General features: G+C 42.0%; 1 protein-coding gene across 1 annotated transcript in view; it reads left to right on the top strand.

Moving 5' to 3' along the window:
• LOC144799547 (hydroperoxide isomerase ALOXE3-like) overlaps positions 1-22,583 on the top strand; it is a 220,495-nt gene that overhangs the window by 139,098 nt on the left and 58,814 nt on the right. Inside the window, exons 6-7 of the mRNA XM_078670914.1 lie at positions 2,722-2,894; positions 21,300-21,443. Of these exons, the coding sequence (XP_078527040.1) occupies positions 2,722-2,894; positions 21,300-21,443 (317 nt within the window). The remainder of the gene's footprint in view (positions 1-2,721; positions 2,895-21,299; positions 21,444-22,583) is intronic.

Raw genomic sequence — 22,583 nt, 5'->3', positions numbered from 1 at the left:
CCTAGACGACCTAGCTGTCCTAGGCTGCCTTGCATACTTTGTAACAACTCATGTTACCTGAATAGACTATGAGAATAGCTGAATCTAATGTACTAGCATTATTAGAGAATCCTCACATGTATTCTGTAGTAAAATGTTTCTTCTTGCATGTTCCCCATTGATGACATCCTGGGAACCATGCTCTACTGTAGTGTATGTATGAAGTCCTTTGTCTAAAGTCCTATAAAAGGACCTGCATTTTAACTGTTACAGATTCCACTTTTTCCCCACCTTAGAAGGCGAATCTGTGCTGGATTTTCTATTGAACTTTACTGAGTTCTTTGTACTTATGATTTATGTGCTATTAGAACATTGGAATGTTGGGAGCTCCATTGAAAACAATGGAGAGCTCTGGGCTGATTATGGCTGGTATAAGTCCGGAGCTCCAACATTCCAATGTTTCTTTGTTCACAGCTCTGGCTGTGAACAAAGGCTTCAGGGAGCCTGAGGGGATTCTAATCCCCTCACGCTCCCTGAAGGCTTTGTTTTATTTGTTAGAACATTCTGTCCTCTAGTGACAGAATGTTCTAATAGCCTTATAGCCCTTCGTAGATGGGCTATACCGCTATTAAAGTCCCTCTCCCTTGTTAAAGGCCCTCGCCTTCGGCTCGGGGCCTTTAATGCTGGAGAGGGTCTTTAATAGCCGGTATAGCCCTCTACGGCGAGCTATAAGGCTATATTATACTATCTGATTCGTGGACCATCTTTGCATTTCTGCTTTCTATTCTGTAAGTAAACATTTGAACTTGAGCCCTTGCCTGTCAGCCTTATGTGGAATATATAACAGCATTATTTGAATGTGTACGATCTACAATAGAGAGACGGGTCCAATCAGGGTCGTTGACTCTCATTGGACAGGTACATTGATGACAGATTTGTGCACTGACTAAAGTGTACCCTGCGTGACGCCGCCACTGCCGCCGATGCTACCTGACTAGAGACCCAGAATTTCAAAGATGTTTTCATCAGGAAACAAAGGCACATTAGTAGGGTTAAGGACACAAGCAGGAGAGAGAACAGATGGGAAGGTGGGGAAGGAAGATACAGCGAGAACTGCACTCTTTCTCCAGCAATCTGACATGTGGAGTGAATGGGTGCATTGGTTATTTTATGCAGTGCCTCTTCGATCTCTGGGAGCTATAAAATGCATGACTAATGCAGTAGAGATGCAGGCACCCGCACTAAAATGTGTTAGCCTGTGTCCTTATGCGTGGTACTTGGCAGGGCACAGGGGCCACGCATGACATGGTAACACTCAGCATCTATGCTTGAAACTTACTCTGGTGAATAGGGTGAACAAGTTTCTGTTTATTGAGCTTGCTGCTGAGTGAATAGACAAGAGTTACCTGCTTTCACTTCCCGTTTTCCTGTAAAGTCCCATTACTGGGATCTCACCCAATTTACCTCTTGCAAGTGCTCCAAAGCATTGGGTGCCCTAGCGCCAGTTGCCCTATGCAAAGGCCACGCCATCTTCAGCTCATATTCCACTAGTCTCTCTGCATTCACTGTTTGCTGATGCGTATTAGCTGCTGCTGTGTTGCCAGGTGGGCAACACCAAGAAAGTACAACCTACCATATGTAGCGCACCAGGAGTCCATGCTCAGAAATCATCCTAAAGATTGAGCATTAAACACATTGCAATCTCACAAAAAGAAACATTTATATAAAATGCTTTAAAAGCATGCTGTTTGTTGCAGACATAACTAAAAAATATTTTTTTTAAAAAGAGCCATATGCTGACCGTCAAATACTCCCGATTTCATCCCAAATATCAAATTGCCATAACTTGAACCTCGTAAAACAGAAGTTGTACTTCTAAATGTGTTATTTTAATTCATGCATGTTCTCATGTACATACTGTTATGCATGTGTATATGCACTTACTTTCACATGCTTCACACTCTTTCCTGGACTCCTCCTACAAGATGGCCATCAGGCTGCCAATGCTTAGGCCCCCTTTTGTTTATGTACTGTTAAATAAAGACCTTCTTCACACTATTTATCCAGTCACCAATCAAATAGTACATAATCATTATTGACAACATTTCTAAAGAGGGAAACTGTTAAAACATTATTGGGGAATGTATTTTCCCCAATGAGTAATATTAAAGCAGAGTCATATTTAGACGGAAGACAGTTAACATAAAGACATTTTTTTGCTTGAAATATCAGGAGTCTCCTGCCTTAATTGGGGTTGTTGCCATGTATGCATAATCTTTGTTATTTTACCTGTGTGTCGGCCGCTGGTTAATTAGCAAACAATGCCTACTTTTTTGCCAGCTGCAGCGTAAATAGTTGAGATTTTGTACTATTAGGCCAGAGGTCAGATAAATTGCCACTTCATGCTGAAAACAGTCTCTGGCATACATACCAACATTTTAATACTGGAAAGTGGGAGATTAGGGGAATGTATTTTCCCCATTGACTTATACTGAAGCAGAGGAAGTTTTTGGTGGGAGACTGCTAAAAAAAAAACCACCTGAATTTTATATATTGGCATTTATATGCACTGGAAAGTAATAAGCACTAAGCCGGCAAACCACAAAAGTAGGGCTGCAGATTCTGAAGAGATAAGGGAGAAACCCCTATCTTCTTTATGAGAACAGCAGTCACAAAGGGAAAAGAGTATTCATTTCTAGCCAGCGTAATCTTATCGCCATTTCTGTGTTCTCTTTCATGTAGAGTATGTGTCTCAACACTGGAAAGAAGATGCTTTCTTTGGGTACCAGTTCCTCAATGGCGTGGATCCTATGTTGATTAAGAGGTGCACCAAAATCCCTGACAACTTCCCAGTGACAGACGATATGGTGGAAGATATCCTAGGACCAAACACAAACCTTGCAACGGAGCTGCAGGTATGTACATTTGATCTTGGTACCACAGGCCAGCAAGCTGGTGTATGTTTAAAATGGGTTCAACTCGAGGCTCCAGAGGCTCCTTTTTTGTTTTTAGGCATGGCTTGACAGCGCAGCTGTCTGCAAGAGCTGTGGTTACCACTTCTTAAACATACACAGAGAGTTGGCTTGTTTTGATCCACCCACCTCGCACTACTGGCTGTTTGGTGTATCAGTCTACCTCCAATGGAGAGCTTGCATTGTCAGTCAGACATGAGGAACTACTTTACAACTCAAAAGTACATTGAAATATAACAGATTAAATTATATGTATGCATTGTTTGCAGTTACAATTACTTTTTAGTTTTTTTCACTGTAGCAAACTGCACAAGTACACCACATGCAGCAGCAGTGCAAACTTCATTAACACTCATACACAACACAATTATTATGCTTGTTTTAGATTATCATAAGTTACATTTTAGTTACTTCACCAGTCTTTCTGAGGGAGTTGCAGCCTACAGGAATTTTTTATCATTATATTTCAGATCTCTGGGCATGTATAGATAATTTAAATATGTTGCTTACTTTTCACTTAAAACCTGAGCAGCATTTTGGAGCACTTAAGGTTATGAGGGGTATATTTACAAGGGAAGTGGTGGAGCGTGGCGTTAGCCACTTTGGAAATGCAGGGCTGCACCGCATTTACAACAATACAGTGCAGCAATGCTTTTCCCCCAGTGCTGGCACTAATTACAGCTGCCTGGAGCCAATGCAGGCACTCCTGCACCATAGTGCAAGGGTGCCTGCAATATGGGAACAATTGTTTATGTACAGGAAGGTGTCTGTTCCTGCACATAAACAATCTTAAATGGCTATTTGTAACTTCAATGTGTGCTTCTTTGTGCAGCACACATAGAAGTTGCAACTCGTCATTTTTAAAATGATTGTTTATGTGTAGGAAGGGACACCTTCCTGCACATGAACAATCATGCATGGCATTTTATTGTTTCTATGTGTGCTGCACAATTCAACACACATAGAAAAAGCAAAAACGAGGAGAGATAAAGCATTTCTCCACGTGGCGCCATATTAAGACCTGATTTTTTTGTTGTAATTTTGCACTGCCACATATTTACGCCACCCTTGTAAATATGGGGCAGCGTCAAAATCAATGGATGTTGCGGTGGAACGCCCACCACAACTTACATTGTCCATCCCTTTCAAGCTAAGTATAGCGTGAAAGGGTGCCTTATTTACAAGGCAGCGTTAAGCCATGTTAAGTGGCTTAACATTGCCTTGTAAATAAGGTGACGCCCCTACCGACACAGGAATGTTGATAAAAGAGACGTTCCTGTGGCAATAAGGAATGTAAATATGCCCCTTAGTTTTTCTTTAGGGTCAAAATACCTTTGATGTGGCATTGTAGTGCTTTACAATGGAGAAATCGAAGGCCGGGTACAAACTAAGTGGATTGAGAGGAGTCTGTAGTGGCAGAGTTGTGTTCTGTGCATGAGGGTTGAGGTGTGCTCAGCTTATGTTGAAATAGATCCTCATGCTCATGTGGCAGAGGAGGTGTTAAGTATATGGAAGTGGCTATTTAATCAGAGGTCAGCCAAATAGTGCATAATCACTGCTATATATGTATCCTTAATAATCTTTGCCATTTAGCCTGCCACGGGCTAAATAGTAGAGATGATGAACAATTTGACCGAATAAATAGTGTGAACAAGCTCTTTATTTAGCAGGCCATGAGGAAAAAAGGGATTCCGAGCAATGGTAGAGTGGTAGGCATTTTGTAATTGGAATACAACATGGGCGAGGCATTTGAAAGTGAGTACATATACAAATATACAATAGTTTGTACAGAGGTGAGTGCATGAATTAAGCTTCTCTGTTTGCAGGTGAAAAAACAGCACAATCAATTTTGAATAAAATAATTAGGTTATTTCAATATTCAGATAAGAAATGTAGGAATCAAACTTCTATTTCAGGAGTTTGAGGATATAGCACACACATATTTTGCACTCCATTCTAGGAGTATTTGGCTGACTGCAAAGATTAATGAGTATGGTTGTAAATCATGGTACATAAATGCATATAGACCCAATTCAAGCAGATTTCTACCCCAAAATGTCTTTATTTTGACAGTTTCCTGCCTGAAATGACCTCTGCATTAACAGAAGTCAATTGGGTGGGGAGGGGAAATACATGCTCTGGATTTTGTTTTTTTAGTATCTCACTTTCATCTTCTAAAATATTGGCATGTATGCTGCAGTGTTCTTTTAATGTTCATGATTCTCTTTTTGATGATATTTTAGGTCTGGACTCTTTTTGAGCTTCTTATAGAAGGCCTAGTGCTAGCTTTAGGATTTATTTTAAAAGGGGAGTTATGCTTCATTAGTTTTAGACCTCTCAGCACTAGGGTGATCTTCCTCCAAACCTATTGCCTTCACCATCCCATTTTTCTGAAATCTTTTTTGCTGGCCTCAGGACTTAGTTCACTTTACTACTGCTAACCAGAGGTAAAGTGATTGTGCTCACACCCTAAAACATTGTAAAACTTGCTTACACCTAATTTACATATTTCATTAACTTAAATGTTCCTAGTAAGGTGGTATACCATATACCCAGGGCGAGAAAGCAAAACACACACAATTGATGGACGGAATACAGAACAATTCAAAACATTCACCCCAGTCAAGAGATCTGGGTTAAATCCATCATTCTTTTGCTCACCATGCCATCCCAGTTTAGACATGGGCATGGCCATATGCAAATCAGTCATGACCCTGTGCCTCATGGGAACAGCCCAGCCTGAACTGCCAAAACAGGTCCTCCCTGGACCGGGAACAAGCATCATAGGACTGGTTTCGGGGTTTCCCCCCTCTTCAGCCAGGATAGCTTGATTCCAGGGCCTGAAAATTAAATGATACTCATGCGCCTACAGCACAGATTGTGCTGCCCACTTAAATAGCCATTTGAAACATGTCCCAGGTCTGAGTTGCAGCCTGAATGCATTTTTAAACTGTCAACTGAACTTGGGAAAATAACCCCCTGCCAAGCCTTAAACCCCCCTTTTTGCACATATTTGTCCAAAAGTTTGGACATATACTGTAACGTTTTACACATCCTGGTAGTGAAAAACTCCCAAATTCATTTTTCACTACTGTGAGGCCTCCCTCTCCCAAAGGGTAACATTGGGTTACCTTAATACATTTCATAAGTGCTAATGTTTGCTTGGGAACAGGTGGACAAAAATATTTGGTGTCTAAGCAATTGTAATTTAAAGCCCTCTTTAATGGTAAAGTTGTATTTTAAGTTACAATTCTGAAAATGCCACTTTAAAAAATGTGCTTTTTTCTTGCACTAAGTGCCTACATGACTGGGTGTAGTTGGCAGTTGGTCTTTTTTTATATTCCTCCCAAAAAGCCACGCAATTGAAGGATTAGGTGTGCCTGCATGGGCCCGAAGGATTGGGAGGAAGGACAAAGATACCTACTTCCCTACTTGCAATTCAATAGGCTGTACCCTGCCTTCACACAATGAACTTCCCTCTAGTCCATTGTGCCTTCAGCCAGGCTAGAGCCAGGGCAGGGAGGCAGGAAATTCAAGAACTTCAAGGGGAATCTCTTGAAACTTCTCCTACTTCAAAGAAGGCACCAAGTATAAAATTATGACTGGCAGAACTAGTTTTCAGTTCACTTTCTGGACCAGAAGAAGTACTCTTAGAGGTCTGCCTGCTGGTGTGACCTGATGTGTTCTTCAGAAGACTGCTTTGTTGCACCTGCAAAGACTGCTCTGCTGCCCGAAGCCTGTCTTGAACCCTCAGAGGCCTGCCCTGCTGCTTGAGATCTGTTCAGCCTTTTTTACCAAGGACTACCATGGTGACTCCAAGGACTAGTTTGCTGGCTTTCTGATCAGAACCTCAGGGAGAGAAAAGGCTCCATGTAGCTTGAACCACAGAATCAAATTCTGACAATTCTGCCCACCCCTAATCTAGACCTAGAGTACCAGAAACAGGAGGATTAAAGTGAGAAGGAAATGGAATATCATGAGAAGGGATAACAAGGCCAGGATGACCATACCCTGGAGGTCCAGGCCACTTGGTTTGGGACAAGATGGTCAGGAAAATGAGGAACAGAGTGACCAGAAACAGGAGGACCAGAGCAAGGAGGACCATGATCAGTTGATGAAGAAACACAAAGACAAAGAGCAGGAGCAGGACTATTAGGAGCAGATCATGGAAGACTATGAAGATTAGGAGCATGAGGAGTATGTCCAATGGGAGTAGGGGACCAGAATAAGCAAGGAAAATGAGGGGGACTAGTACCAAGGATGGATGGATGACGTTACAACTCATACTTTTACAACGCATACCATTACAACAAAATTTTTACAACGCAAAAACCATTACAACGCATGTATTTACAACGCATGTTTTTACAACGCAGGTACCTTTACAACGCATACCATTACAACGTAAGTATTGGTAAGTATATATTAATTTTTTTAAATTAATATTATTTAATTTAATTTAATGTAATTTAATTTAATTTCATTTAATTTCATTTAATTTAAATTAATGATATTAAATTATATTAATTAAATATATTATTTAATTTAATTTAATATATATTAATTTTTTTAATTTAAATTAACTAAATTTAATATTATTTAATGTAATTTAATTTAATTTAATTTCATTTCATTTCATTTAATTTCATTTAATTGATTTTATTTAAATTTAATTTATTTAATTATTTAATTTAAATGTAATTTTATTTTATTTTATTTTAACCCTGTATCCATGTACCCCAAAAACCCAAAATTGACCCTGAACTCTAAAAATACCCCTGTACCCCAAAAACCCAAAACTGACCCTGAACCCTAAAAATACCCCTTTACCCAAAAACCCAAAACTGACCCTGAACCCTAAAAATACCCAAAAACTGAAAACTGACCCTGAACCCTAAAAATACCCCTTTACCCAAAAACTGAAAACTGACCCTGAACCCTAAAAATACCCCTTAACCCTTAACCCAAAACTGACCCTGAACCCTAAAAATACCCTTTACCTAAAAACTGAAAACTGACCCTGAACCCTAAAAATACCCCTTTACCCAAAAACTGAAAACTGACCCTGAACCCTAAAAATACCCCTTAAACCAAAACCCAAAACTGACCCTGAACCCTAAAAATACCCCTTAACTCAAAAACCCAAAACTGACCCTGAACCCTAAAAATACCCCAAAACCCAAAACTGACCCTGAACCCTAAAAATACCCCTTCACCCAAAAACTGAAAACTGACCCTGAACCCTAAAAATACCCCTTTACCCAAAAACTGAAAACTGACCCTGAACCCTAAAAATACCCCTTTACCCAAAAACTGAAAACTGACCCTGAACTCTAAAAATACCCCTAAAAAAATCCCAAACATATAACATTTTAAATATAATTATAAAAATACCCATAAAAAAAACCCAAACATATATCATTTTAAATACAATTATATACTTACCAATACTTACGTTGTAATGGTATGCGTTGTAAAGGTACCTGCGTTGTAAAAACATGCGTTGTAAATACATGCGTTGTAATGGTTTTTGCGTTGTAAAAATTTCGTTGTAATGGTAGTGCGTTGTAAAAGTTGCGTTGTAAAGGTTGTTTCCCACCAAGGATACCAGTAGTAACAGAGCCAGGAAGACAACAACCAAAGCAAAGAGGATTAGAAGGATAAGCATTAAGTGGACCATGAACAGGACTAGGAATGCCAAGTGGACTGTAGGAGCACGGCCCAGAGTAACACATGGAGCAAAAAGGCCAGGATCTAGGGGTATCGGGACCAAGGTGAGAAAGTTCAGAAGGACCAGAACAGCCAGCTCCAGGAAGACTCCGCGGACTGGACAAAATGGCTAGGAAAACCAGGACCAAAATAATGATGCTCAAAAGGGCCCAGACAAAGAGAACCAGAGAGCCCAATCCATTGGGTTAAATGGCAGAAGTACCACGAGGATAAGGCACAGAGCCAGGGGGGCCAAGATGATCCAAATCAGGAAGAAAGGGCTAAGGTGGCAAGGTCAAAGAGGACCAGGATTTAAGAGGTCAGGTTGACCAAAGGGACCAGCAGGATCTGGAACTGATGTGCTAGGAATTGGATGAGAATGATCAGAATGATCACCACAAGGAGATGAGGGTCAAGAGGATCAGGAAGAAAGGGTGACTGGAAAGACCAGGAAGGGCCAGGATGACCTGAACCAAGAGTATTAGGCATACAAAGACCCAAGCAAGGAGGACCAGAAACAAAAGGATCTTGTCTAGTGGTCACATAACCAGGAAGAGAACATGGACTGTGAGTACCAGGAATAAGAACACCAGCCGCTGCTGCCCATCTATCTGTGACTGTGCCTCACTCCCAGCTTTGAGGCTGGCGGTTCCGTCCTGCTGTCAGGTAACCGCTGCCTGGTGACATTAAGATTTAATCTTCTTTGGGTCTGACACAGTTTATTTGCTTTCTTTGGTTTTGGTTTGATTTGCATTCACACAGTTTTATTTGCTTCCTTTGGTTTTGGCTTCTTTCACTTTTCAAACAGTTTAATTGCTTTCACTTGTTTTGGTTCGTCTTTGGTCAATCTGTGTCTTCACCGTCCCTCTCTCACTCCCACCAGTACCAGCTCCCGCCCTCCTGCCTTGTCCCTCCCACCTTCTAGGTCTACTAATGGAGGCCCAAGTTCAGCCCCAATGAGACCCAACAACATCAACCAGCTCACTCCCACAAACACAAATCCTGAACGCCATCTCACCCAGTGGAACCTTCTCACCACGCAAGACACCATTTCCGTCATGAACTCCATTTATTCAGGAGCGCCCACCCACCTGTGCCCCCACTGTGTCTTCACCCTCAGCAGAAAAACAATCAGCAACGAGCTCAGGAAGGTCCTGAACACCTCCATCACTGCGGCCTCCTTCCCCGTGGGCTGGAAACACCCTGAAGGGAGGCCCCTACTGAAGAAACCCTCCGCTGACCCAGCCAATCTAAAGAACTATCAGCCCATTTCTCTGCTTCCTTATTCAGCAAAAGTCCTCAAGAAAGTGATATACCAGCAACTCACCCAAAATTTAGAAGACCAGAATCTTGTGGACCCCTCCCAATCCAGATTTTGAGCTAACCAAACAAGACAGCCTTGATTGCTGCCACCATTGACATCAGAGCCCTCCTGGACCACAAGGAAACAGCAGCCCACAACCTTCTGGACCTGCCTGCTGTGTTTGACACGTCTCTCACCACACCCTGATCAACAAACTCCATCACATCGGAATTTGAGGAAATGCGCTCAAATGGATCGCCTTGTACCTCACCAGCAGAAGCCAAAGACTATGTCTCCCACCATTCCCCTTTGAGCCCAGGAAGACCATCTGCAGAGTGCCGTATGGATCACCCCTCAGCCCAACCCTCTTCAACACCTACATGACCCCCTGGCAGACACCATCAGATCACCATCAGATCACACGGTCTCAACATCATCTCCTATGCCGGGTACACAAAGCTCACCCTATCAATATCTGGAGACCCCTCCACCACAAAAGATAACTTCCACAGATGCATGATCATTGTTGCAAACTGGATGAATGACAACTGTCACAAACCCAGCACAGAGAAGATGTAATTCCTCATCTTTGGGAACTAACACCTCGCCATGGAATGGCGCAAGGAGGCCAGCGAAGTTCGGCACACCTATGCCCATAAACTGGATGAGGGACAACTATTTCAAACTCACCACAGACAAGACAGAAGTCCTCATCTTTGGAGACAACATGTCACCATGATGGATGCATGGTGACCTGTGAAGCTCAGCACCCCCCTCCTGCACCTGTAGACTATGCCCTCAACCTTAGCATCATCATGGATACCCTTGAAGAAAAACGTCAACAGAGTCTCAGCCACCTGCTTACACACCTTTTGCATATGCTGCAAGATCTTCAGGTAGATCCCAGTCAACTTCATAAGGACCGTCATGCAGGCCCTTATCACCAGCAGACTAGACTATGGGAACACACTCTATGTAGGAATCACTGCACACCTCTTGAAAAGACTCCAGACAATCCAGAACTCAATGGTAAGACTCCTACTCAACCTCGCTAGAAGGACCTACATCAGACCTCACCTCAAGAAACTACACTGGGTCCTGATTCAGAAGAGATGCCAGTTCAAGATGCTGGCCTATGCTTACAAGGTCCTGCACAACAAAATACCAGCATACAGCATAAGCGCCGGACCTACCAACCGACCAGACACCTTCGATCAGCCTCCCTTGCAGACACCCCACGGATCTTCCAAGCCAACAGAGGAGGATGCTCCTTCTCACACCTGGCAGCCAAGGCTTGCAACAGTCTCCCCCTGCACCTAAGGATCGCTCTGTCGCTCCAGCAATTCAGAAGGGAACTAAGGACCTAGATGTTTGATTGATCAGACCTCCGCTCAGCAGCCTAGTACTCCAGCGTATCAAGGCCCTCACGGGTGATTTGCTACACTTTATAAATACCTGATTGATTGATTGAATGAGAGTGAGGAAGAATGTGAGAACAGGACCTGGAGAATCATTAGTGAATGGCCAGGCAACCAGCGGCAGCAGAGCAACAGCTAAGATGGCCAGAGCAAAGAAGATAAGTGGAACCACAAACAAGGGGAAAACGAATCTCAAGTCAGAGAAGCCCAGGCTTAGCAGGACCTAGTATTCCAAGATAAGTAGGACCATTACAAGAAGGATAAGGAGGTCCAGGACAAGGAGTGCCTGGATGTCAGGATCCAGATGACCAAGCTGGGTGGCTAAGAACAGTATGATCTGAAGGAGGATCAAGACTAAGGGCCTGATTTAGATTTCAGCAGAGGGTTTACTCCTTCTCAAAGGGTAGGAGTATCACGTCCGCCTAAACCAAAAACCCATAGGATAATATTGGTTTTCTATTTAGGCAGATGGGATATCCGTCCCCTTTGTGACGGAGTAACCCGCTTGCCAAAATCTAAATGAGGCCCGAAGTGGACAAGTTAGTACAGAATCAGAATGGGAAGGAACTGGGAAGCCAGGGCCAAGATTATCATAACAGGGAAGACCAAGAGAACTAGTCAGGGCAGGTTCAAGTAAACTTTGGGCAATAGGTCCAGGGACTAGATTGGGGATATTTGGTGGGCTAAAGGATCGCAATAGACAGGAATAGGGCTAGGAGGACCAGAGGGATCTCCATCAAGGGGACCAGAACCTGAAGAGCCAAGTAGAGAAGGAGGACCAGGAACTGAGGTATCAGGACCAAGCGGCTAAGGCTCAAGGGCACCAGGAAAACCAGAGCCACAAGGGCCAGTTAGACCAGACCAAGACCAAAATGAAAAGGCCCAGCCCAAGAAAATCAAATAAGGACAACTAGGACACATCAACGCAGTACCAGGTGGATCACAAAGATAGAGACCAGGGCAAGGCGAATCAGAATGACCCAAACCAAGAAGTCTAGGAGTGCCAAATCTAGACAAACCAGGGCAACAGTGTTAGGTGGAGAAGGACCCAGCTAACCAGTAGGATCAGGGTGAGGATCAGTAATACCAGGTTCTGGAAGCCCAGGAAGAACTAATGCAAGTGAAGGAGCAGAACCAGGAAGACAAGGGTCAAGAAGAAGAAGAGTCAAGAGTGCTAGATTCAGGAAACCAGTTTCAATGAATCTGAATTAGTTGGACCATGGCCAGGATAAGAATCAGGAGGACCAAAACAACCCAGAAAAGGAGGACTTGGAACAGGACCAGGAGGACGGCCAACCCCAGACAGTTCAGGAGGACCTAGAGAAGGAAGAAGACCGGGGTAAAAGGATACCTCTGTATTTATACGGCACATGTATTGGTATATCCCTTTTGTAAACCATTCTTGTTTATGCTTCTTATTCTGTCATCCCCAGAAACTTCCACCTTTTTCACCCACGTAGAGAACTGGTAAGTATTTGCCTGAAAATAAAAGTTTGCAAAGGGAATAAAAAGCACGGACTGTCACACTCTCATTGCTGAGTGATAGCAGATGCTGTCCAATGCTGGCAGTAGTCTGATGGCAGATCTAATGGCAGGGGGACTGAAACTTGGCAGAGGAATCTAAAGGTGGATGTGTAAAAAGATGTGTGGTCTGCGAAGAATGCCAGGAAAGGTTTCAGAAACTCAGATGGCTGAAGTCAACAAAATAGGTTAACAGCTATCAAAGGGAATGGGGGGTCAAAGGGTGATGGCAATCTGCAAAGGAGAGCTCCGGATCATTGATGAGCAGAAGAGGAGGTGAGGGTGGCTCCAGATAGAGCACCGCAGATGGCCCAAAGAGGGATTCTGAGTAACAAAAGGCTCTGATTGTCAGCTGTGATAGCGCTGGCAAGCAAGGCCAGCAATGATAGCACCAGACTAGTGGTGTATGAAATTCTAAGGGCTAGATGAAGGGTATGTGGCAGACGTGTTTGGAAAGCCATCAAAGAGGCAATAAGTGTCAAGACCGGTAGAATAGTCTGTGTGACTCCCAGACCTTTGAGTTGACATTCTATGTGCGTGTATGTGTGGTGAATTTGGATCAAGTGTGTTTTAGTAAGACTGTGTCTAATGAAAGTCTAAGTGCATGTACCTGTGGGATGGGTTTGAATGGTGGTTTGTAGAGTAGAACCAGCTTCCATAGACAGTGAAAGTGTATTGACTGCATCCCTCTAACTGGAGAGCAGAGATACAGACAATGAAGTAAGGAAGAATAGATAAAAGGCAACCCACAGACAATCTGTGAAGACCTTGTAATCAAAGGGCTACTGATTAGTTTTTCCTGAGTGATGACACAGGGTAGATGTTAGGAGTGAGGGTAGGCCAGAGGTTTCTCTAAATAAAGGTGACAACGTGTCTAAGCAGGGTTGACCTTTTGTTGCGACTGATGACTGCTCAGGAAGTCCGAAGACTGGCTAGTGCTTGTCTCACATTTCGTTGTGTCCTTGTTTTGGATACTCCTGCTTTGAACCAAAACTATTGCTAATGCTGTGAGTCATCGCCTAGCATAAAGGCTTTGTCTGAGCTACAGCTAGAAAATGACATATACATGAGTATAAAAGTGTACTGTGAAATGATTGATCCATAGGTCACATGAATGGAGGTAACAAAACATCTCTGTTCATTCAGTGTCATATTTCTTTCAATAATTGTGATAAAGGTTATAATTAGAATATCGCTGACTTTCCTTTCTTCCGTGTATTTCATGCCAATATAACTTTCTCTGGTTTACTGGGAATACTCATTCATATTCAAATGGCATTCAGAACAATTAAATATAGTCCCATTATTTTGCTTGGGCTCTTTGATTAAATAATTCCTATGGTGGCCTGATAGGTGTCATAAGAGGATACATTTTACATGGTCTACCCTATTTAGGGTTGCACCTGGCTGTTAAGGACATTAGTTCTTTGTTTTGCAATAACAAACTCCCGGTTTGGTCGGTTGTTTTTGAAGTTTTTGAAGTTTGTGAAGTTTGTGAGTTGGCTGGCCAGGAATCATGTCTAACGGTATTGTCAGGAAAACTTTTCCTGAATAGACAGGACCCACCATGACCTGTCAATGTAGAAAGATCTCCATAGGTCTGATGGATAATTCAAAGTTTGGTGGGTGTAGTTCTGTCAGGATGGCAGAGGTATTGTCCTACTCCATCCTGATGATGTTAACTCCATCCTACAACCTCTAAGCCAGGCCCACAGTGTATTTTTCCTTCTGTGAAGATACTGTCATGACGCCTCTCAATTGGATTATGTGGGGGACTTCATTAGGGGCTCTGTGCAATTGCTTTTATTTTGGTAAGATCACCCTACCTATTAGATTGCACTATGTCTCTGGGATTCAACATTTCCAGTTATGGCCTTAGTTTTTACAAAGCATTGTTTTCATATTTTTAGTGTGATTTGTTTAAAAAAAGTTATATTAATCCATCACCCTAATAAAGTACCTGCCTGCCAAATTTAGAAATGACCATCAGCCCAGCAGCCATTTCTAACATTCACAGAAACCTCAGTTGAGGCATGCAGTGATCTAAACTTAGTCGACTTCCCACACCTTGATGCAACTGTATAAATGTAATAATATGTACTGAGTCGTGCCAGTAGATACATTGGTGGCCAGATTGTTATATGCTGTTCGGCCACTACTTTTTGTTTGCCTGAATCCTTTTGTACCATTATGTTCCCTCTTGTATGTGTTTCTTTTATTGGTTGCATTAAATAATCCTGTCCAATAGGACACAAAAAGTAGATATTGTTGTATTTCTACTCTCACATACTGTGATTACATAACCTTCTTGTTAGGGACCAGTATTGCTTATAACAGTTCATACGCAAAGTCCTCGACCACTCATTGGCAGTAAGGATATTCCGCCGCCTTTGCACATGAGTATGCTTACTGCCAATATATACATCTGGCCCACAGTATGTTTTTCCTTTACTCCTGCAGTAGGATTTTCACCCCAAATTACTCATTATGCAAGCAGGAATAAATCTATAATTTTTGGTAATTTTGCCTCCCAAGAGTAACATAGAATTACTGAAATTACTCTGATTACTCCAGAGGAAATACAATTTTGCACGAGCCTACCTATAAGTTAGTACTTGCTTCTAAGCCAGTTTTAGCACTAAGGTCCTCATGTCACAAAATTAGTTTGTGGCCACAGAAGTGCATATCATTATGCACAAAACCACTTTTAGTCTTTTATGAGTTGGAAAATTCTTTCAACTTGTAAAAGGACCTTTATGATCATTTCTGAAATGCAAAGAAGAGGGGTCATTAATGGGATGTCCCCCTCCACTTTATTGTTTAGAAAGAGGTATTGATGGTTTATGACTGCAATTCTGCCATTGCTTTCACAAACCATGGGGTGGTGATTAATTTGCACAGGAGAAGGTGTCTCCTTAGGTGCTCCCTTTGGGAATCATGTTGGCAACCTCAGGTGAAAGATGTTTTCCAAAACTGAAAAAGCTGTTTTTTTTAAGCAGCACTGGTTCCTTTAAGGAACACGCGTTGCTTTAAAAAAGAAAATAGTTATTCATTTTAGAATGGAGTAGCAGGGATGGTTGATGTGCTATGCCGCGCAGGCCACCATCCCTGTGATTACAGCCAGTAACAGAGGGTCAAAAATTGGCACCTGCCTAAAGGAAAATAATCAGGCAGGTCTTCCTGGACCCCCCAGTGATTACGTATTTTGTGAACCGAACTAATACTTCATATGCCAGTTTGTAAAATACTATTCCATTCACAAAAAGTATGTGTGCAATTTGCGACCACATTTTGTGAATGAAATGATAATACGGGAAACATCCTAAATAACGAAGATTTAATTACGACTTACCTGAACAACGAAGTCCAGAACAACGGAGTCCTAAACCACGACTCTTCCTGGACTGCAATGTAAAACTATGCGTGGCATCTTTCCTCCCCCATTCTTTGGTCGTGCGTTGAACGTCACTCGTCTCGCCCCTAAGGCCTTACATTAATCGCCGGCCTCCAGAATTCTGCTGAGGCACGTCACCCCTTGAGGAAACTTAGAACTGGCAGGGGTGGTGGAACGAGCGGGGCGTAGATTTCCCATGCGCCCGATTTTGACTCGGAAGACGGACAATGTTGAGGCTGGGATGGAAAAGTGGGGAGGGAATAGTAGCTGTTTCAGTCTGGTCCAAGGGTTGCCAATCACCATCTGCCACCTCCCTACCACCGCCCCCCTTCCCCACCATTGCTTGACCACTTTTCAATGAGTGCTTGAATGAGAGACAGCCATTACCACTTTGTTTACATTTTATATGAGTGTCAGGGGCGGGTAGTCATGACAGGATAACATTGGCCAAAGCAAAGCTCACCCTCAGAGCTCTGAAGGTCCACGGGGCTATGCGTGTGTACTTCTTCGAGACCAGCATTTAGGTCGGGCTTGGTAGTGCATCTGTCTAGTAACCTACTATTAACTCACAGGTGCACTTTAAAAACCATTGTTTTAGTTTTCGACAGTGGTTATATATTTTAATATGCTTGCATGGTCTCAAAATGGAAGCAAGACCTACTGGCTTTGCCATTGCCGTTTTCTTTGATTTTGCGACTCACTGGCCTGACTTTATAACAGCACGCAAATGAATGCAAAGAAAAAACTGGATTGGACATGTGGTCTGAGGACTTGTTGTCTACTGTCTCGCGGACTCTGAGAGCAGGGGGATGCAGCCAGCCTTCATCCTGTTTTGTAGCACGTCCCCACCCCCAACTTGACACTTGAATGGAGTTATCTGGCTGGCGGGCTCTGAGGAACATGGGGAAGCAGCCAGCTTTTATCCTGCTGGTAGCACGTGGAGGGAACGGCGTCTTTTGGGAATGCTCTGGCATTGTCAGGTAGGCACTATCACCAGGAAGGCAGGCACTGAGGAGAGCGGGGAAGCAGACAGCCTTCATCCTGCCAACATGGTAATACGTTGGGGGCACCAAAAACCACGAGTCTCTCCTCCTCCCCCTCAACGTTGTTAGGTAGGTCATTTACATTTTACATTGTTTGAATTGATTTAATTTTTATTTATTCAAAATGTTGTTAAAAAAAGAATTGTATTCATAACATGTTATGGAAATATTATCAAAAATAAGTACAAATATTGTGATTCAATATTGTTGATGTTTAATTTTTTTTATAGATTTTTCTTTTATAGCATATTATCATTTTCCACACTTTTCAATCATTTGCAGTTCGTCCGATTTAAAAAAAATATGACTACATATTAAAATACATGTTGATTTAAAGTATAAATTAAATGGGTAATTATATTTTGTGGAAGTATTGTTATTACAATTGTGCCATCTAATGGCCAGTCGTGTGTTTTTATTCGTTGTTTAGGAACTAGTTGTTAAAAATTTAGTTGTTTGCCATTGCTCCTTGTTTAGCATTCGTGGTTTAGGAATTTGTGGTTTAGGAAGTAGTTGTTAAATCATACAACCGGCATAATAAGGAATAATCCCACAAAATGTAAGCTGTTTAGACACCAGCAGGAAAATAGTGAAGTTCCTCTGCTATTTGCATGGCTACTGGCCAAGTTTCGCCCACTGTCTTCTATGTAGCAAATTACCACGTGAATAATGAGATTGGCACAAGAATGGCATCCAAGGACCTGCTGTCTGTTGCATCTGCTCCTTCTTAAAAAATAAAACACAAGCTGTAAGCCTGGCGCTTTACTCTTCGGAAGTACGCAAACTCATCTGCAGAGTGCATCAAAGTTCATTGCTCAGCCCCACCCTCTTCAATGCACACATGATTCCTCGTCAATGTTATCCATGCACACAACATCAACATCCTCTACTACACCAAAGATACAAAAATCATACTCTCCCTCTCCGACAAAACCTCCAAGTTCAAGAAACAAGTTTACAGCCTGCATTACTTGAATCGTTAACTGGATGAAAGCCAACTGTCTCAAGCTGAACACTGACAAGACAGAAGTAATGATATTCGACAAGGAGACCTCACCAATGGACTCCAACTAGTGGCCAGCCAAACTTAGACCCACAGTCAGAAGCCACACCAGGAAACTCAGAATAATCATCAACAGCAAACTGGACATTGGTGCACCTTCACTGCATTCTGCTTTCACACCTTGAAGATGCAGAGGAAGATTGTCAAATGGCTCCCAAGCACCACTAGATTATCTCTTTCGCCCAAGTCACCAGCAAATTGGACTATGGGAGCCTGGATTGAGCACCTGTCATGGCTAGGGATGCATGGGCACATAGAACTGGCATAGATACATGGCTGATAATATTTTGAAATGGAGGACTTGGGCACTAGATACAAGTAGATGCAACCTGTCACATCTTGGGAAAAATGATTTAAGTATGCAGAGCCTATACCTTATGGGCTGTGTGACTGGAACTCACATTTGCTTTCAGTCTGTCATCTCTGGGCTGGTATGGCTTGTTAGGTTAAGATACAGAACAAGTTTCCCCGAGTGCTGAGTTGTTCAGGGGACTGTCAGAGGAACAGAGTGTACTATTTCTAGGAATGAATTGTTCATAATATTTGTACAAGGGTGCATCTTCACCTCTGAGGTTGACTTATTCAGAATTCAGTGGACAGACAGTGGGCTCCAGAGTGCAGTCTCTAGTATTTTGCTGGCTCAAGTCATGGAATAGTGGTACGGAGCATGAAACCTTTCTATTGATGAGGGCTAATAGATTGACATATGGACCACTGCCATTTGTATTTACCCTGGAAAGGATTGCATACTTGAATTTTGTCCACACCAGCTTATTGCTCAATGGCATACAGGCACATGCATCAAAGGACAACATATGTGCACAGATTGATTTCAGGGGTGCAACAGGGTGTCCTTTGGACACCCCTGCGCCCTTGAAATCCCATTCTCAATTTGCGATTCGCTAATTGCTAATCGCAAATTGAAAATGTCTTCCAATTCATTCCTATGGGCCTGTAGGCCCATAGGAATGAATGGGGAGGTATTCCTTAATTGCGACTCACAATTTGCGAGTCGCAATTAAGGAATATTAAGAAATCGCAATTTATTTAGCGATTTCTTGATGCATTGCATTTTGCAATTCCTTAATTGCGATTCCTTATTTTTCGCAATTAAGGAATCGCAAAAAGCAAAATTGATGCATGTGCCTGTTAGTGTCTTGACAGTGAATTCACCTCTGTGTCTGAATGTATTCTATAGAAGAATAAATGCATAGATGTGATAGTGATAAAAGAACTGTAATCAGTGACTTGTTGCCTCAGGGCTTGTCACAGAAAGCTGAGCCTTTCACAACTGTAGCTGGATGAGTTCATGGGACAAGCACAGAGATACACAGTATGGCCCCGTGGCTGAACGGCAATTGATACATGGTACAGGGAGACAGAGCCAGTTCCTCGAGTGCTGTTTGAATGAGAGGAATAGAATATTAATATATAAACTATCACATCATGCACTTGAAATTTTAAGGATTGGCACAGAGATGCAAGGCCAATGACATTTAAGAGCTTGATTGGATCAGGAAATTGGCAGAAGGACAGAGTACCCCTCACTGCTAGCACTTGATGGGCTCAGCAGTGTGCATAGGAAAAGGAGTCTGCCCCCTCCCCCTTACGCCTACACAGAGGCTTGACAAATAGCTACAGTCATCATATGAAGTAACAGAGTTTCGAGAAGGTTGATAATTGCATGTTTCTTTTTTTTGTCTTTTCAAAAGAACACTGTGTAACAGAACGAAACTAGCTGGATGACCATTATGTAACTCTTTCAAATTTTGTTTTTTCCCCGGAGTTTTATATAGCGCAAACTTGACCCTAAGGTATCGGGTATCAGAGCGATTTACATGAGCACCAGTTACGTTACACAAGGACACATTCATTTTTTTAAGACACAGGGAGATTAAGGGATTTGCCAAGAATCACAGGATGTTAAGTGCCATTGCCGAGACTCAAACCCGGTTCCCCAGGTTTGAGATTGACTGCCCTAGCCTGTTCGGCCACATTCTCTCCCCACTAGTGTTGGTGAACTATGTTGTGTATTATTGTGTTGTGTTATGTGAATTTGTAAATTCCTCTATCACACTTAAGAGTATCCTGGTGCAGAGCAGGCGTGTGTGCCTAGCCCTGCCTATAGTAAACTGGTTAATTGAAAAGTTTGGTTTTAAACTGCTTGTGGAATTCAAAAAGAGAGGAGTGTGAGGCCATTCCATGCTTTAGGAGGGATGTAAGAGAATGCCTGCCCTCCTGATCGGGTTCTGTGTATGCATGAGATATGTCCTGCAGACATCACATTTAGCATTAACGACCAAGTTGCAAAGGCATGCATTGGTTGCACTGTGATAGTTACTACTGCTCACCTAGCTTATGTCGGAATGATTCAGGCTCCATTTCCAACACTAGATCTTATTAAACAGAGACAAAATAGTGACATTAGTTAGGTATATTTGCGTTTTAGTACTAGCACTTAGAGTGACAAAAACACTAGGCCTTACAAAGTAGGACTAGGGCACTAATAGTTGCATAGCAAAGCTGGCACAGCATGATTGGTGCTGATAATTTGATAAATTTGATAAATTGATGCAACAGTGCGCTAATAAAAGCCTGGAGTACTGATACAAAAGCCTACTGGACTAAAAGACGTACATTAGTGATTCTGGCGTTGATATTGAAAGGAGTACTAAGGATTACAGTGGTGATGCTGGCAATAATGGTGATTGAGTTACTAATACCTTTCCTCGTTGTGCTGATGTTTTCATAGTTACTGCGGTTTTCACAATGTGATTAAATTCTGGTAGTCGCCCAGGTACTAAGACCTTCAATATGGTTACTTAGACTGGATACTTTATTACTGGTGTATTCTCTTCAAACACTGAGCTCCCCTTTACTATTTACTCTGATTGCAGAGAGGAAAGATCTTCATTGCAGATTATAAGATATTAGAAGACCTTCCTGGAAATAAGTTGGATGGACATCAGCAGTACCTAGCTGCTCCCTTGTGTCTTCTCTACCTCTCACCCATAGACGAGATGATACCTCTAGCCATCCAGGTAAGGTGTTATCTTCGATGAGCCATCCAGCTTGTCAAGAATTTTGAAATTCCAAGAAATTAGTTATATGTTCAGAATGTGTCAAAATATAAATATAAGTGAACAGTACCCTTTGTTTAGATTATTTTGAGAAAATGCTGACTTCAACTGTAACTTGAAAATGATTGACTATTAGTTTTCAAATTTGCTAGAACCTACTCGCCCCTTTACAGTAAAACAACTTCACCTTTATGGTGCAGAAGTGTGCTTGTTACTGTGAGCTAGTCTTTATATTTGTTTAGGATTTATATTATGCACAGTTCTATACAAGACTTTCCCCAGAAAACGTAAATGGATTTTGATTGTGATTGGATAATAATCAAGAAATAAAAATAAATCTATAACCTCATCTTAATGAAACACTCTTCTGGGTAGTTGCATTTTAACTACTGATACATTGTTTTAGTGTATGTATGTTGATCTATATAAATGACTGTTACAGAATATTTTTAAGCAATGCAAATATAAGAAAATGGTCTAGCAAGTTATTTGGTGCTATAATATCCCCTATGTGCTTTATGTCGATTAAATCTACTCTTCTTGAGTCAGGAGCACACTTCAGCACACATGCCTCTACCTCATCTAAGTGCGTTCTCTCAGCATTTCACAGCATCTATGAAAGATGTTCCTTCTTTGTAAGCTGCTGTTACTTTCTTGACAACATTTAAATGTATTGCCTCTTTTTCTTTGTCACTTTGTAGGTGGCTTCTGTCCTGCTTAACTATTTGACTCTTTGATCATCTTTCTTTCCTCTACCCAAAATCATGGGCTTCACATAAACGTCTACAAACCATTACCCACTGTAAGAATTTGGATTGTCATTTGGAATGGATAACTGCCCACCTCAAGGATTAATCACAACTTTTGTCAGAGTGAATCCTCAAAGTCATTAAATTAACCCGAGCTCAACCTCTGCTAGCTATCACACAGAGCAAACAGGCTTAACTTAGGGCAATGCGAAAAGTACCTATGTAGTGCCAAAACAGTAATTAAGTTGAAACACCAAGAAATAAAAACCCCAAACTGAATTAGAAAAATAGAGTAAATGTTTTAAAATATAATCATCAAAATGCAAAAACTCCAATAAGAGGACCCAGAGAT

The sequence above is a fragment of the Lissotriton helveticus genome, chromosome 12 (assembly GCF_964261635.1).
Source record: "Lissotriton helveticus chromosome 12, aLisHel1.1, whole genome shotgun sequence".
NCBI classification, from domain to species: Eukaryota; Metazoa; Chordata; class Amphibia; order Caudata; family Salamandridae; genus Lissotriton; species Lissotriton helveticus.
The sequence above is the reverse complement of the archived record's forward strand: the minus strand, read 5'-3'. Positions and strand labels throughout refer to the sequence as shown.